The sequence below is a fragment of the Mesoplodon mirus genome, assembly GCF_964341445.2.
Source record: "Mesoplodon mirus genome assembly, chromosome: 3".
Lineage (NCBI taxonomy): Eukaryota > Metazoa > Chordata > Mammalia > Artiodactyla > Ziphiidae > Mesoplodon > Mesoplodon mirus.
Genome location: NC_138978.1, coordinates 4696224 through 4713250, shown reverse-complemented (window position 1 = coordinate 4713250; position 17027 = coordinate 4696224). Strand labels below are relative to the sequence as shown.

At 43.8% G+C, this 17027-nt stretch overlaps 1 protein-coding gene across 1 annotated transcript in view; it reads left to right on the top strand.

Moving 5' to 3' along the window:
- Nucleotides 1-528: 528 nt before the first annotated feature.
- The window catches only part of DNAJC11 (DnaJ heat shock protein family (Hsp40) member C11), a 73631-nt gene continuing 57132 nt past the window's right edge, over nucleotides 529-17027 (top strand). The window contains exon 1 of the mRNA XM_082615290.1: nucleotides 529-637. Within this exon, the coding sequence (XP_082471416.1) occupies nucleotides 566-637 (72 nt within the window). The 5' untranslated portion in view covers nucleotides 529-565. The remainder of the gene's footprint in view (nucleotides 638-17027) is intronic.

Sequence of the window (17027 nt, the reverse complement as noted above, 5' to 3'; positions counted from 1 at the left end):
AGGCCCATCCTCTGGGCAGGGTTCCGGGTGGTCAAAAGAAAAGGCGAAGACCACTGAGGCAGGAACACATGACATTCTGGAAGTTTCCTGTGACAAGTCAGCAAGTGGGGCCTGGAGTAGCCTCCCGCGGGGGGTTGGGGGGCGGTGCTGCCGAAGCGGCCCAGGTGGGGCTATATTTGGGATCCGGATGCGCCCCGCCCTGGTGGCCGGCGGGGGAGACAGGGGGTGTAGCAGGGGCCTATCTCCTCGGTGCCCAGACGGTAACGATCCCCGGGTGTGACCGCAAAGTCGTCCTCTCCAGCCCGGGCACAGCCCCTCGGCGCCCTGGCTGGGCTTTAGGTCCGCGCGCAGCACGTGGAAGGGCCCGAAGCGCCGCGTCCCGCCCCCGGCCGCGCGGGGGCGCAGGGCGCAGGCGCGCTTCTTCAGGGTTGGGCGGCGGCGGCGCGACTCCGGGCCGCCAGGGGCCGCTGTGGAGCGGCCGCACGGGTCCACGCCGTCTGGACAGCGACCGGCCGTCCCTCTTGAGCACGGCCTTGCCGGTTTGGCGGGGTGAAAGGTTGCGAAGATGGCGACGGCCTTGAGCGAGGAGGAGCTGGACAATGAAGACTATTACTCGTTGCTGAACGTGCGCAGGGAGGTGAGGCCTGCGGTGGGCCGCCGTCGGGGCTGAGGCTAGGCCGGGTCGCTCAGGGGGGGCTGGGCTGGCGGCGACCGCCCCGTTCCCGCCTCGGGCGGCCGGAGCCTGGCGGAGAGGCCGCGTGACCCCGGCTGACGTGCGCGATCGCCGGCCGGACTGACTGTCCCCACCGCCCCGACCCTTGCGCCGGGGATGTCTTGGCCGGCCTCTGCCCCAGCTCTCCGCGGCCGGTGCGCTGCGTGCGCTGTGTCAGGGCAAGGCCAGAGGCCCCCGCGCCCCCAGGAGGGAACAGGGCCCCCGAGGTGGAGGTGGAGTGGGGGTCCAAGTCCTCCGAGACCCGGTGCCACGCTCGGCTCACACACCCGCCCAGGCCCAGGGGCTGTGTCATCGCCCCCAGCCCGCAGAGTGGGAAATCGAGTCTTAGGCACCAAGGTCAAGGTTACCCGGGAACCTCCCCAGGACTCTGTCCGATCCCTGAGTCTTCCATGGGGACATCCCGCCTCTGAAGTGAGTCCAGGCTCAGAGGCAGGTGTCTTGTGTTCTCCTTTTGTGCAGCTGTCCAGAAATTCAAGGAAGAGTCTCCCGGAAAAATAGCCTCATTTCGGAGGCCCAGGTTAGGAATAAACTCATGAATAAGCTAGGAAACAAGGGATGCCCCAAACACGTCCTCGGGATGTGCGCCCGTATCCTCACCGGATGAAAGATAACACGAGAGAGTCTCACACTATGTCTGGCACTTAGTAGGGGCCCAGTAAGTTTCCTTTCTTGTTGATTCCACATTTGAGGTCAGCGTGAAGGGCAGGGAGGCTTCCAAGGTCAGATCACGAGGTGGATTATTTCTCTCTAAACTGCTGGGTTGGGTCTTCCCAGCCCTGCCAGAGAACCTCTAATTTGGGCTTAGATTTTCCAGTGATCCGAAGTAGCCAAGTCTGGTCTAGTCAAGCTTGTGTTGACTAGACTAGAGCTGGTCAAGTCTGTGTTGGCAGTAGGTCTGCGTGATGTTAATAACAGCTAACGTTTTGTGAGGGCTTACTTTGTGCAGGGGCAGGGTGCTGAATGGACACTTTATGCTTTTGCACTTAATTCTCGTATCAGACCTTAAAGTAGGCATTCACATAATTCTTGATTGAAAGCTGAGGAAATGAAGCATAGAGGGATTAAGTAACTTGCCCAAAGCCGCACCACTAGAAATCAAGAGAGTCTGGATTCAGCCCTGGGCAGTCTGACTCTGGAATCCCAGTTCTTGACCTCTATGCTGTACTGTCACCCTAGCTTACCAGTCCTCAGACTGCAGAGCTGCCGGACTCCTTGGGCACCCCTCATAAGAATTCCTTAAGTGTGTTAGTCACTGCTTACTATGGAAACGCCCAAAGAAATATTTTTGGAAATTGCAGATCTTGTTAGGCTGCCATAGGGCCACCTGGAGATTCTTGTAACTAATCAACGGTGACCTTTGGCCTTCATTTTTTTCCCTTTGAATGGAGCTATCGGGCTAGTTATTCTTTTTGTTTTGTGTTTTGTTTTGTTTGGCCATGCCGCGCGGCTTGTGGGATCTTAGTTCCCATACCAGGGATCAAACTCGTGCCCCTTGCAGTGGAGGCACAGAGTCCCAACCACTGGACTGCCAGGGAATTCCCTGTGCGAGTTATTCTTTTTCTCCAGTTCTTAGAAGCAAAGCGGTAAATGAAACCGGCTTTTCTGAAATCAGCCTTTTTTTCCACTCATTTGTAGTTAGTCTGGTTATCAGTAATTGAGCAGCCATTTACCTGTTTACCAGGCTTACTGAATCTTAGGCCGCTGCAAATGACATAATAGCCTTGGCCAGAGTCCTAGGTAAACATTTCTCAGAGGTATAAAACTACCAGAGTGTTAGGACCCATCATTGTTATTGGACTGATGGGTGGAAGCCAAACAAATATTTCTTTAAAAAAAAAAAAGTTTACTTCTCGGGATGAGTGAAGGCACCTCCACGTTTATGGCTGTAGGTGAAATCCCTGTGAAACATGTCCTCTTGCTTAATCATCTTGTGTTGCTGTTGTCAACAAACTCAGTGTAAAACTCCATCCCCTCTGGTGTGGAGATTTTCTCTCTCAGGGTTCCACTAGAAGAGAGGCTCTGAAGGTGATCTCTGGACTTGATATTTACTAGCACTTTTTGTGAAATTAGAAATCAGCCTGAAGTTGAAATACCATGATTTAGCTGAAGAATGAGAGAAAAAATAGAAGTAATCTTTATTCTTACCTGTGTGGTCAAAAGAAGGTAATAACCCCTGTTGATGTGTTCGCATTCGGGTCTATGGCTTGATGACACTGAAATGTAACTAGGAGGCGAGGTCCTCTTCCCACCAGCGCTCCAGAGCACCTTCAGAACTCTCGTGTTCAGGAAGTTCAGAGACTTTCCGCCAGGAATCTCAGATGGAAGCAAGCTGACACAAAACCAGGGAATTCTGTTTAAAAGTTTCAGATTGGGCTTCCCTGGTGGCGCGGTGGTTGAGAGTCCGCCTGCCGATGCAGGAGACACGGGTTCGTGCCCCGGTCCGGGAAGATCCCACATGCCGCGGAGCGGGTGGGCCCGTGAGCCATGGCCGCTGAGCCTGCACGTCCGGAGCCTGTGCTCCGCAACGGGAGAGGCCACAACAGTGAGAGGCCCGCGTACCGCAAATAAATAAATAAATAAATAAATAAATAAAATTAAAAAAATAAAAGTTTCAGATTTACAGCCATAATACATGATAATAACAATGGAGTAATATAGAAATGTCCAAAATCAGCTTAAGAATCTCCCATGCCCATGTTTTACACTTTAAAATATCCCCTTAAGTTGTATCCCAGAGAGTGAAGCAGGCAGCTAGACAGGACTTCCATGACCTTTAATCATTCCCTTTCTCTTAAAAAAAAACCTCCCTTTCTCTAGTGTTCTGCATTTCCTGTTTGCGGAGTGGAGCTGTTGTCTGCCTGCCACACATTGAGGGGAAGGAGTAGTTTATCATTAACTGGGCACATTGAAACCAGATTGGCATCTCTGGTTTAGGTAGTCAGATGCATCATCAGGGGCCTGAAATCTAACTGATTTGAGATTTCTGAGATGATTTGCCAAAATTTATTGGGAGAAAGGATTCCTAAAGAGGAAGAGTGAGATTTTCTTGATCTCTGTGCTCTTTATAGACATTATAATCGACACATTTTAAACCTGATTTATTCCTAAATACTTGAGTTTAATTCCTACTTAACCCATGTTGTAGTTGAAAGAGTTTCATTTTTATGCATGTCTGCAGTGTTTATAACCTGCTTTAAGATCTCCGGTCCCAGTGGATTGAGCCTTAAAGGAGCCAATCTCCTTTTCAACTTTTAAACACTTTTGAAAAAAAAACAGTCGTTAAATAAAACATGAACTTAAGTAAAAATGTATTTTCTTGTAGTCCACATATGGAGGTCAGCGTTCTGGGATCTTTATCCTTCCATGACAGCTGTGAAACTAGAAGCGTAAAATCAACACCTAAATAAAAAAAGCATTTTCAGGCTTCCCTGGTGTAGGGTCTGTGGTTCTTTCCACAGTTTTGGGTTGTCTGGGTTTCTCTGGCTGTAGGTTACAGTCACAGAGTGGGGCTAAAACCTCAAGTTTGGACTGCAGATGGGAGGAAAAGGCTAGAGCACTAGAGGAAGGTCTGCTGGTCACAGCCAGGATTGACCTGGGGGACAGAGTCACCCAGCCCCCCAACCAGGATGGCAGGGCCATCCGCAGAAACTGAAGGTAAAAGCATTGGCTAAGCCAGGTGCACACTTAGGTGCCTAAGGCAGTGAGGTGACGTGTGTTTGTTCTTTCGTTGCTTATCTAACCTGATGGGCAGGTAATTTAGTCTTAATGTGGGATGTAAAGGTGGGTCTAAGAAGGTCATTCCTTCAATGAGTTTCCTATCTGCTGCATTAGGTTGGATGTTCACAACAGTGACCCTGCTGGGCAAGTAGTGTGAGCCTTGGTTGTCCAAAAACCTACCTTATCCGGATGGTGAGGCGTCCTGTCAGTGAGCGTGCCTTAGGAGCAGGACTCTCAGGCTGCCCTGCCACCCAGGCGAGCTTGAGCGCATCGTTCAGCCTCAGAGTCTCCTGTGCTGACCTGCAGCGCACCTCACGGAGGAGGCTCACTGGGGCTCTGCAGCCGGACGGCCCATGTTCAAAGCCCGGTTTTACACCTGGGAGGTTTGTGCCTCTAGGCTCGGAGCTGAACCTTTTTGCTCCCTGTTTTCCTGGATGTTGAAATGTAGGTAACAGGTGGAAATGTATTAAGCACTCACTCTGAGCCAGGATGTTGGATATTGGAGCATGAGGGTATGTGTAAAGTACCTGGCGAAAGTAGGTATTTGGTTAATAATATTTATTGTTGCTACTTCTTGGATTTTTTTTTTTTTTTTTTTTTTTTTTTGCGGTACGCGGGCCTCTCACTGTTGTGGCCTCTCCCGTTGCGGAGCACAGGCTCCGGACGTGCAGGCTCAGCGGCCATGGCTCACGGGCCCAGCCGCTCCGCGGCATGTGGGATCTTCCCGGACCGGGGCACGAACCCGTGTCCCCTGCATCGGCAGACGGACTCTCAACCACTGCGCCACCAGGGAAGCCCTACTTCTTGGATTTTGATAAACATGAGGTTTTGATGATTTTAAAAAGACATACATGTACACAGAAGGCTTTGGTATGCCTCATCCTGGCTAAATCTGCTACTGTAATAATAAAAAAACATAGTGCCAGAATTTATGAATTAGGTTATGAATTCCCAAAGCTTTCTTTGTTCTTTCTGTTCAAAATACTGAGTTTATTCTCTTCAAGAGACAGTTTTTTTTGGTTTTTGTTTTTGTTTTTGTTTTATTTTTGGCTGCATTGGTTCTTCGTTGCTGCACGTGGGCTTTCTATAGTTGCTGTGAGTGGGGGCTACTCTTCGTTGTGGTGCGTGGGCTTCTCATTGCCGTGGCTTCTCTTGGTGCGGAGCACAGGCTCTAGGCACGTGGGCTTCAGTAGTTGCGTCACGCAGGCTCAGTAGTTGTGGCCTACAGGCTTTAGAGCGCAGGCTCAGGGCGCACGGGCTTAATTGCTCCGTGGCATGTGGGATCTTCCTGGATCAGGGATCGAACCCGTGTCCCCTGCATTGGCAGGTGGATTCTCAACCCCTGCGCCACCTGGGAAGCCCCAAAGACAGTTTTCCCTCTGAACTCTTCCTGCAGGGCCATGAGTGTGACTTGGGTGGCGGGCGCAGTGGTTCCCGGAAGCTGGGGTTAAGCATGGGGGTGGAGTGCAGAGCCCGGGGATGATCCAGAAAGACGGTGTCTGGAGGAGAGGCCGAGTGGGACCCACAGATAAACTTGTTGTGAGCTATCAGCTTTGAAGACGCCAGGCAGAGAGGGGAGGGCCTGGCAGAGGCAGAGGGTCTGCTCCAGCGACAGCAAGACGGCACTGGCGGTCAGGAGGGTTGCTGGGTGGAGCTCAGAGAGGCTTCTGAGGGTCTCCCTGTGGGTGGGGAGGGGGCTGTCAGTTCCAGTGTCATCTCATAATGGGATTAGCAAACACCAGGAGGCTGAATTTTCAAATTGTTTTCTTCAGTAAACCGTAAGCTGGTTATTACCTTTCTGCTTTGGATGTTCCAAACAATTGCATCTTGAAATTTTAATACTCCAGTTCTGCATTATCTACCAAAATACCTCTTTCTTCTTTTTTTTTCTTTCTCAAAGAGAATTCAATTGAAAGCTTTTCTATTTGCTGTGAGTTCAGTAATAAAACCATGGAGAAGAGAATATGGGACACGCAAGCTGCATGTTTTGCTTGGCTATGGAATTTTAGTGTTTACTTCTATTAAACTTTCATTTTAGTTTTACTTATGTGTTTTATTTATACCCTACCTTGTTCAAGAGAGGATTTAAGACAGCTAACAGAGATGAAAAAATAAAAGAGCATAAATGTTTAAAAGGGGGCACCAAAAACAAACAAACAAAAAGGCCATTGGGAATATTGCTGCTTTATTGCCACCATGGTGGCCCATGGGTCATACAGATCGCACTCCCTTGGAGAAGCTCATGGCCTGACGGCTGCATCCTGCTTGGCTCTTGGACATTTGGAACCACTTCTGCTTGCAGGGAGTGCACAGTGTTCCCTCCTGGGTTTGCTGGAGCCAGAACATTCTTCAGTAGTAAAATGCCAACAGACATCAAACCACAAGAATCCTGCACGAGTGGGCAGGATGAAACAGATGCAGACGGACGAGAAGGAAAAAATAAGCCAAACTCTGGATGTAAAGAGAGGATCCGAACCATCATTTTTGACCCAGAAAGGAACTTGAGTTCATGTCACTCAGATGCTGGCCTTTTTATTTACTGTCATATCTCAAAGGCCCCAAATAAACATGGACATGACTAGGAAGAGAAATGAAAACAAAGTTGTACAATGGTAGGAACGTCTTCTCTAAGCCCTTAGAATGACCTCTAATCAGGAATCAGAATTTCTGCTCCTTTGGCCCGTTTGTGCTGTTGTCAGCGAGGGGTGTGCCTGGAGGATGGGACTCCCCATCGGCCCTGCAAACCTTAAAGGTGATGTGGGCCCTGCCTTTTTTCTTTTTTTAGTATTTATATATAGAGTCCTGTCCTTACTGATTGCCTAGTCCTTTTTTTTTTTTTTTTTTTTTTTTTTAGTATTTATTTATTTATTTGGCTGCGCCTGGTCTTAGCTGTGGCATGCGGTATCTTTAGTTGCGGCATGCAGGATCCAGCACCCTGACCAGAGATTGAACCCAGGCCCCCTGCACTGGGAGCGCAGAGTTCTAACCACTGGACCACCAGGGAAGTCCCACCTAGTCCTTTCTTGAACTTATAATGCCATCTTGGGGATAATGCGTTCCATCAATTTTGTTTTTTTCCTTCTATGTTAAGTAGAACTTAAGTTTTCTAAGGTTATTCCTAGCTGTAGAAACTTGGAATTGTTTGATCAATCTCCTGTTTAGCTTTTCTGACATATTCACGATTTGACTGTTTCTCTCTTAAGCCCACCTTTTCAAACTGAAGAGTCCTAAAGTGGTGGTAAAAGGCCACCCTCCAAAATCATGAGAAATATAGTGTGTGCATCTGACCTCTGTACTCAGCACAGGCGGGTTTTAGGGAAGGACAGCTGAGATCACCTAGCCCAGTACCTGGCATTTTGGGCACCCGTGAGCGTGTTGATGATGGCGTGAAAAGGCCAAAGATGGAGGTGGGGCTTCGGAAGAGGTCAGAGGCTTAAAGAGCAAAGCCTTTGAAGTCAAGTCCAAGTTTGACTCTCTAGCCGCCTGATATGAGGCAAGTTACTTAACCTCTCTGAGCCTGTTTCTTCATCCATAAAATCCAGACAGTAACTTTACTGTCATAGGGCTGTTGGGAGAATTAAGCGAGAATGCACGTAAGTGCTTGGCACAGTAATGGGCATATTATTATGGAAAGAAAATGCCAGTATATTTTTATTAGTATCATGAGCATAAAAGTTAATAAGGAATGCTCTTACTGATTTGCAGGAATTCTGTATAGAATTTGGGTGAATCCTTTGATAGATTAGTACAAACATCTGTCCCCTCTCTTGTCATTTGCCTTTCACTCTCGTAAATGTTCATGAACCGAAGATCGGTTTGAGCCAGGCCACACAAGTTATCATTTCTAGCCAGCTTTTGGGTCAGGAGTACATAATCAGATAAACGTCTCCATCTCAGACAAGTCATTTAGTTAAGCCTTTTTGACCTTCACTGTTTTCATCTGTAAAATGGGGGTTCTAATACCAATCTCAGGACATTTTATGAGTCTTCAGGTGTTACATGAGGAAATATCGGTGGAAGTACTTCATTAGCTTTAAGTCTGTGCAGATGCGTTTGTGACACCACTGACGGCCTCGAAATCCCCTTCAGCTTTTGCGCTGCTCTCCTTGCCCTCCTTCCTCACGGTGCCAGTTGCTCGCTTCCTGTCTTCCTTAGAATTTCCCCAGGTTCGGTCCTCACCAGCTCGGCTGGTTTAAAGTGCTCTGCTTGGGCCCCGCATCTCTGCCTTCTGGCCATTACTGCTTACGTGTTACATTCACCTGCCTCTCAAGCCTGTCTGCCTCCCAGGTTCTCCCTGACCCATGCATCCCCGTCCAAACCCCGGATGCGCTTTGGCTTTTCTTCTCCGCATAGTATTGAGCCCCTTCTCGACTGTCCTGTAAGCCACTCAGTCCATGAACCCCCTCGACTCCAGCCGACTTTGACCCTTTCATTTCTGTTTCAACTTGTAGGCTGCCAGCCAGCCAACCAGCCCTCATAACCTCAGCCCTACACTTCTGCTGTAGTTCTCTTCGGGTCTCTCTGCTTTGCTTTCTTTCAACTTTAGTCAAGCCGTACAAGTAATATTTATTAACGCACAGTACTGATCACATTTCTCTAGCCAGAAACCTTTTGTGGCTTCCTATTGTTTATTGGGTAAGGATCAAACTCCTGGCTCCATTTTTAAAGCCCCTTACAAATTAGATGTTTTCTATATTTTCTGCCTACTTTGTGGTGATGTTCTGCTTTCTTCCACTGCAAAGCACGCTCCATGGGGTCAGGGACCATAGTTGTCTGGTTCGCCATCAGGTCCCTAACAGTGTGGGCCCATGACAGGTACTTACCAGATGTTTGCCGCATGAATGAGCGGGTGGGTGGATGTCTACCTTAATTTGTTACCTACTTCCTGCCTCCTTCTGCACCTCTCCTCTGGCCGTTTTGTCAGTGTTCTGTGTCTCCTGGTGCCTCGGGGCATTCTCTTCCCCTGAAATGCCCCAGCCTGTTGTTGGTACCAGAGCAAATTGAATCCACCTTTTGCATTCCCATTCAGACCCCACTGCCTCCACGAAGTTTTCTCTGCATTCTGACAGCCCTGAACTTATGTCTTTATCATTAATATTAGCATTTTTGTTATATATTGTTTAGTTAAATCCAGGTGTCTGGGGTTTTAGGGAACACACACACACACACACACACACACACCCCTCCCTCTAGTTTATAATCTCCTTGAGGGCAGGGATGACATATTTCTTTTGTACCTCCTGTGGTACTTAGAATAGGGTTGGCATTCAGTAAATATGCTGGCTTGAAATGATGAATATATGCTAACACCATACTCACCTTGTCTGGGTGCGTTTTACTTTGTGGAGTACCTGTATTGAGTAACACATTGCGCTTTGGGCAATAAATCACTCTAGAGGAATTAACTGAAAGGAGTTTATCAACTGTCAGTTTGGTAAATCTCAGTTGTCACTTGTGAAGATTGTTTAAAGTCAGGTACCAGAGGATGAGAGCAAATTCAAACGCATGCCTTTATGCTCGGGCCCCAGGGTAAGCCAAGGCCCATGCAGACTAAGTTCGAGGCTGAATACCATGTGAGAAGAGGAAAGAACGCCTTTCCCTTGTCCTTTCTCATCTGGCAGATATTGATTATCTTCCTCTTATGTTTCTTTTTTGCAGTGAGAAAAGGTTACTTGTTTATCATGTTTTGTACTAGCACCAATAATATTTGTAAAAGTAAATAACTTCAGATGGATTAGATTTATCTTTGTACAGTTCTTCTTCCTTTTGTCAGTTAAATGGAGCTGAATTTTTACAGTCGGCACAGGTTAGTTTCCGTTGATTTGTGATGCTCCTTACGAAGATGAGTCAGGCAGAATGATTTAGTACAGTCTGCATACTTGACTTGACGTTGAGGGTGAGTCCACGTACATTGTTGGGGTCTGTTATGTTTGTGCATGAACCCCATGTGCAGGAACTTATTTCCACATCCTCCAAAGATTTTTCCACATGTAAATGAAAAGGGTAGAAGACTGTGTTGAGCAGGGAAAATGGCATCAGAAGAGGGTAGGGCTGTGTATGAGAGCAGCTTTATTGTCTGAAGCTTCAGACTGTGTAGAGGGAACCTTTACAAAAACTGGTCTCAGTATAATCAGTATCTACTCAGTGACACCAAATAATCTGTGACTTTCTTTCTCTTCACGAAGCAGCTCTTGCTCAGCACAAAGTACCCATGCTGTCTTGGTGATAATTAGCTCTGAAATCTGCTTTTTCCTTTAAATCGTATGAGCACCAAGTATCATAAAAAATTACAGCCTTTTATTAGCTGATGCAGTTCATTTCAATCAGATTGTCGTGGAACATATGGACAGTCATGAATCTTCAATTGTGGTAATTAGGCAAACCCCCCAAAATCCAATAGAATATAGTTTGTTGAGACTTTGTTGCTGAGATGCACTAATATAGATACAGCCTGGAAGTTTGAACTTGAAACTTATAGGCTTCAGCAACAAAAAGCCTGGTGGCTTTACTTTTCTTAAAGTGAAGGTATGAGGTATAATTTAGTTGTTACTTGCGTACTCTTATTAGGTCTTCCAAGTATTGAATTAAATATCATTGTAGGGACTTCCCTGGTAGTCCAGTGGCTAAGACTCTGTGCGCCCAATGCAGGGGGCCCAGGTTCGATCCCTGCTCAGGGAACTAGATCCCGCATGCCACACTAAAGATTCCGCATGCCGCAACTAAGACCCCGGCGCAGCCAAATAAATAAATAAATAAATTTAAAATAAATAAATAAATATCATTGTAGTAGTTAGATGTGCTCTACAGCAAACATTCTTGGCTCTTAGCTAGCGAGGGGGGCTGCACTTCCTAGTCCCCTAGCGGTTGGGTGGGGTCACATGACCCTTTCTAACCAGTGGTGTGAGTGGAAGTGATGTGTGTCCTGCTCAGGCTGAGGTACTTCAAGGCCAGGCCAGCCGGAGAGTCTCATGCTCTTCCCTCTGCCTCCATGACTGGCAGGGTTCCAAAGGGTGTCTGTTTTGTCCACCTGGGACCTGAGGACATTGCCAAGCAGAGAACTAGCTGACCTGAGGCGGACATGTAATGTGAGGGAGAAATAAACCTTTGGAATTTTTGGATGGTTTGTTACCGTGGTATCACCAACCCAGCAGTTCTCAAACGTTTTGCTGTCAGGACCTCTTTGCATTCTTAAATTATTGAGGTTCCCAAAGAGCTTTTGTTTCTGTGGGTTGTAACTCTCAACATTTAATAATAAGACAGAGTGAACTTGCTTCTTGTATTTCAGTACAGGCACAAGGAAGACCTAAGGATTTCAAAATAACTATGTATTCCACAACAGTGAGGTTACAGATAACACAGATAGCATAACAGATATAACGAAAGATAGTAAGTATGCAGCAAAAGAACTTAAAATCAGTTGAGTTAATCTCTGAAAACTCACGTGTTTATACCATAAAGTTACCACCTTAGAAATTTCTAGAAAACAGGAAAGTATACAAGTACACAATTCATTAACCATCAGAACAATGATATCATGCATCATGTAGCCTCAAGAAAATCCCACTATACTCTCACGAGAGAATGAGAAAAAGGCAAATAAAATCAGTATTATTATGAAAACAGTTTTGACCTGTGGACCCCCAAAAGGGTCTCAGGGACTCCCAGGGGACCCCACACCACACCTAAGAACCATTGACCCAGCCCATCCTGACGGATACAGTCATGGTTCAGACATACTGATGTTCCTCACATGCTGTAGCCTACTTTGCTAAGCGAAGGTAGAAAATAAAAGCAGAGTGGCCATATACTCTGAATATGTGCACATTGATTGCAGAGATGGTCTCCATCAACTAGAAATTAAATAAGTGAAAATGTAGCAGTGTCTTCAATTGCCTAATTATCTAAGGGAAGCAAATACAATGAAATTGTCATCAGGAGACTTTTCTAAGCATGATACCACAGCAGAAATCAAAGAGAGAATTGATAGGTTTGATTTTGTAAAAATGAGAAATATCTGTGTTTATTAAAGGAAAATAACTAAAGCCTAAAAACAATTATAAACACAGTTAAAAGTCTCAAAAGGAATCTAATATATTTGATAAAAATTCATATTTTTAATATATATAAGGAACTCTTGGAATCAAAAAGAAAAAGATGACTACCCTAATAGGAGAACAATACAAAGGAAACAAATAGAAGAAATCTAAAATGCAAATAAGGGACTTCCCTGGTGGTCCAGTGGTTAAGACTTCACCTTCCAATACAGGGGGTGAGGGTTTGATCCCTGGTCAGGGAGCCAAGATCCCACATACCTCGTGGCCAAAAAACCAAAGCAGAAGGAATATTGTAACAAATTCAATAAAGACTTTAAAAATGGTCCACATCAGAAAAAAAAAAATCTAAAAAATAAAATAAAATGCAAATAAGTGTATGGAAAAAATGTCACCCTCACTAGTAAAAAAAAACAAATGCAAGTTAAAACAAGACTTTTTTTTATTTGTTTTGTTTTTTCTCTACCAGATTGACAAAGATTTTTTTTTTTCTTTTTAATGATAGTATTGAGCTCTGTTACGGTGAAAATCTGTTAGCCCACCCAGCCAGGAGGCAGGAGGATTCTCCTCTGGAGAAGTTGAGCCAGAGGGACTCTGGAGCCTGGACATGGACAGTAAAGGGTGAGAGTGGCACGCTAACAAAGGCAGGGGGGTGCGTTAGTGTTTGCATGGCGAGACTTCTGGCTTTTCTTCCTTTATTCTCTGGTCTCTCCCCTGAAGGAACTAGCCCATCAAAAAGAGAAGACTGCCAAATGAAACTTCTAGGTTCCCTCCCAGGCATTTCACAGAGAAGCTCATCAGATGACAAGACCTCTTCACACATACAGAGCTTCCAAATAGCTTCTTAGTATCTTACTATGAAGTGTAAGTCAATTGCCAAAGAATGTCAGATGTTTGAGGGAAGGCTCCTACTTGAAATTCTGAGATCATACAGACAGCAAGGAGAAACTAGAAGGAAGCAGACAATGCAGGGAGTTTGGAAACTAGATCATCTTCAGATAGATAAGATACTACATGTAAGAAATAAGAACAAGGTGATATATCAAAGAGCAATACTGTATAAAAAGAGAAGGAACTCTTGGAAATTAAAAATAAGATAACAAATAAAAAATTCTATGGAAGGGTTGGAAGATAAAGATGAGGAAATATGCACAAAAGTAAAACTTAAAAACTAGAAGATCAGTTCTTAGCCATGAAGTAAAGTAAAATGACGGGGAAGACATTATGAAACAATTAATATGAGAATATTTCTCAAAAGATAGGAGACTATAGGTTAAAAAGGGCCATTCAGATAACTAGCATAGTGGATGGGTGAGAAAAGGACCCCCATACTAAAGGAAATCATAGGTTAAAGAGAGAGTCCTAAAAGTTTCCAAACAGGTCACAAACAAAGGACTGGAATTGGAAAGACATTAGGTATCTCACCAGTAGTACTGTAAACTAGAAGACAGTGGAGCAATGTAATAAAAAATCCTGAGGGAAAGTTATTTCCAAGCTAGAATTCTATACCCAGCCAACTATTCATTAAGTATAAAGGCAGATTATAAGAACATTTGGAGATACACAAAGCCTAAAAAATTTTTCCTCCCAACCAATCTTTTATTTCTGTTATCTAATTTTTAATTTCCAAGAGCTCCTTCTTCTTTTGAGAATATCTGTAAAGGAAACTACTGGAGATTGAGCTCCATCAAAATGAAGAAGAAAACCAAGAAAGAGAAAGGCATAGGATACAGAAAAGAGATACCAACCCAGGAAAGATACCCAGGAAGATGGTGACAGGAAATCCTAAGATGAAGTTTGTTTAGCAAGCCTAACAACCAGAACAGGGCAGAGAGCTCTTGGAGGAATGCCTCTTAGAGGGGAAAAAAAATGAAAGTGATGTGCTGTTTGATATTTTCATATTGAGAGGCATATTAGAAGTCTTTACTATAAGAAGTATACTGTGAAGAGTTGGAGAAGAATCGTAAAAGAGCCATAGAAAGCTAAAGCAAATGAAAAAGATGAGGCAGTTGTTAACTCCAGGAAAAATAAAAAGTAGTTCAAGAAATGTAATCATAGTATACCGCTTGATTCAGCTTTGAACTATATTTAAAGTCGTAATTAAAACTAAACTAATTAAAAAGAAAAACTGTGCATTGATTTGAACCAAAGTTGTGATAATTACATAGAAAGGAGGGGAAAGATAAGCACAAGGAAGTGGGAGAGAACTAAATTCTCTTAAATGAAGTCTAAAATTTTAAAATTAAGGATATGAGTATATTTAAAAATAAAATGAGAAAAATGCTAAAAGATTTAGAAGTGCTTGCATCTGAGGAGTGGGAGTGAATGCTGTTTGGGGTTATAAGTCTAGTAGTTTTATTTATAAACTGTTTATGTAGTCCTTGGATAAAATTAAATTTTTAAATTTAAAATAATTAAATGGTAAATACTCTCTGGAGATCAGTTCAGAAGACTAAAATGGAAGTCTTATACCCTTTTATCCAACAATTTTAGAAACTTATTTTCAAAAAGGTAATCATGCATACACACAAAGTTTTAGCTATAAGGATGTCCACTGCAGCCTTTTTAAAACAAATGAAAGTTGTTAATAGAAGATTGTTATATAAACTGTAATAACGGCATTTAAAATGGTGTAGAAAACACTTAATGACCAATAATACCCAAAAAACCAAAACTCCACAAGACCTTTAACTGAAAAAACAGGTTATACAATTATACTGTAGAAGAAATACAATTTTATTTTTATTTTTTATTTTTTATTTTTTTTTAAAGGGAACTTTATTTTTATTTATTTATTTTTTATTTTTTTGAGGGGCTGTGTTGGGTCTTTGTTGCTGTGCGCGGGGTTTCTCTAGTTGCGGCAGGCGGGGGCTACTCTTCATTGCAGTGTGTGGGCTTCCCATTGCCGTGGATTCTCCTGCTGCAGAGGAGGGGCTCTAGGCACGCGAGCTTCAGTAGCTGTGGCACGAGGGCTCAGTAGTTGTGGCTCGTGGGCTCTAGAGCGCAGGCTCAGTAGTTGTGGCACACAGGTTTATTATTTGCTCCGCGGCATGTGGGATCTTCCCGGACCAGGGCTCAAACCCTTGTCTCCTGCACTGGCAGGCAGATTCTTAACCACTGCGCCACCAGGGCAGCCCACAATTTTATTTTTAAATATGTTTTTCTTAGCTGTATTTTCAATTTTATCTATGATGACTTTGTATATTTTTCTAATAAGAAAAAAATATTTTTAAGATAATTTAACTAGGAAAAAACTAGCATTTGACTCATTTCATTAACCTGTTTAACCAGAGGAATTGATGCCATTTTTATAATCTATGCTTATGACAAAGTTGCTCTTCATATTTTTGAAAATGAAGTTTATTTTTGCTCCACATCCTCACCCACACTTAATATTCTCAGTCTTTTTCATTTTAGTCATTCTAGTGGTTGTTAATAGTATCTCGTGTTTTTAATTTGCATTTCCCTAATGACTAACAATGTTGAATGCCTCTTCGTGTACTTGTTCACCATTCCTGTATCATCTTTTGTTGACGTTTCTGTTTACATCTTTTACTTGTTATCTTGTCAGGTTGTTTATCTTCTTCAGTTGTGAGAGCTCATTGTATATTCCAAATACAAATCTATGAGACAGATATTTTACAAATATTCTTCTTTCATTATCCTATATAGGAAATCTTTAACTCGGAGTTACAAAGATTATCTCCTATGTTGTCTTTTAGAAGCTTTACGGTTTTAGCTTTTCACATTTGTATCTTTTTTTCCATTCTCAGGTTTTGTTGGGTTTTTGGTTTTTTCAAATTTTTAACTTGTAAGATACATATAACATAAAATTTACCATCTTAGCCATTTTAAAGTATACAATTCAGTGATATTAAATGCTGCTTACATATTGTTGTGCATCTGCCACCACCATTTATATCTCCTGAACTCGTTTCATCTTGTAAAACTCAAACTCTATACCTGTTAAACAGTAAGTAAAATTATACGGTATTTCTCTTTTTGTGACTGGCTTATTTCACTTAATACAATGTTCTCAAGGTTCATCCATGTTGCAGCACATGTCAGAATTCCCTGCCTTTTTAAGGCTGAATAATATTCAATTGTATTTATATACCGTATTTTGCTTATCCATTCATCTGTTGATGGGTACTTGGGCTGCTTCCACATTTTAGCTGTTGTGAATAATGCTGCTCTGAATATGAGTGTACAACTATGTGTTCAAAACCCTGCTTTCAGTTCTTTTGGGTATTTACTCAGAAGTGGACTTGCTGGATTGTATGGTAAATCTGTTTTTAATTTTTTTGAGGAACTGCCATACTATTTCCCATAAAAGCTCTACCATTTTACATTCCTACCAACAATGCACATGAGTTCCAATTTCTCCACATCTTTGCCAACACTTGCTTGTTTTTTTTTTTTATAGTAGCCAGCCTAATGGGCGTGGAGTGGTATCTCATTATGGCTTTGACTTGTATTTCCCTAATGGTTAGTGATATGGGGCATCTTTCCATGTGCTTCTGGCC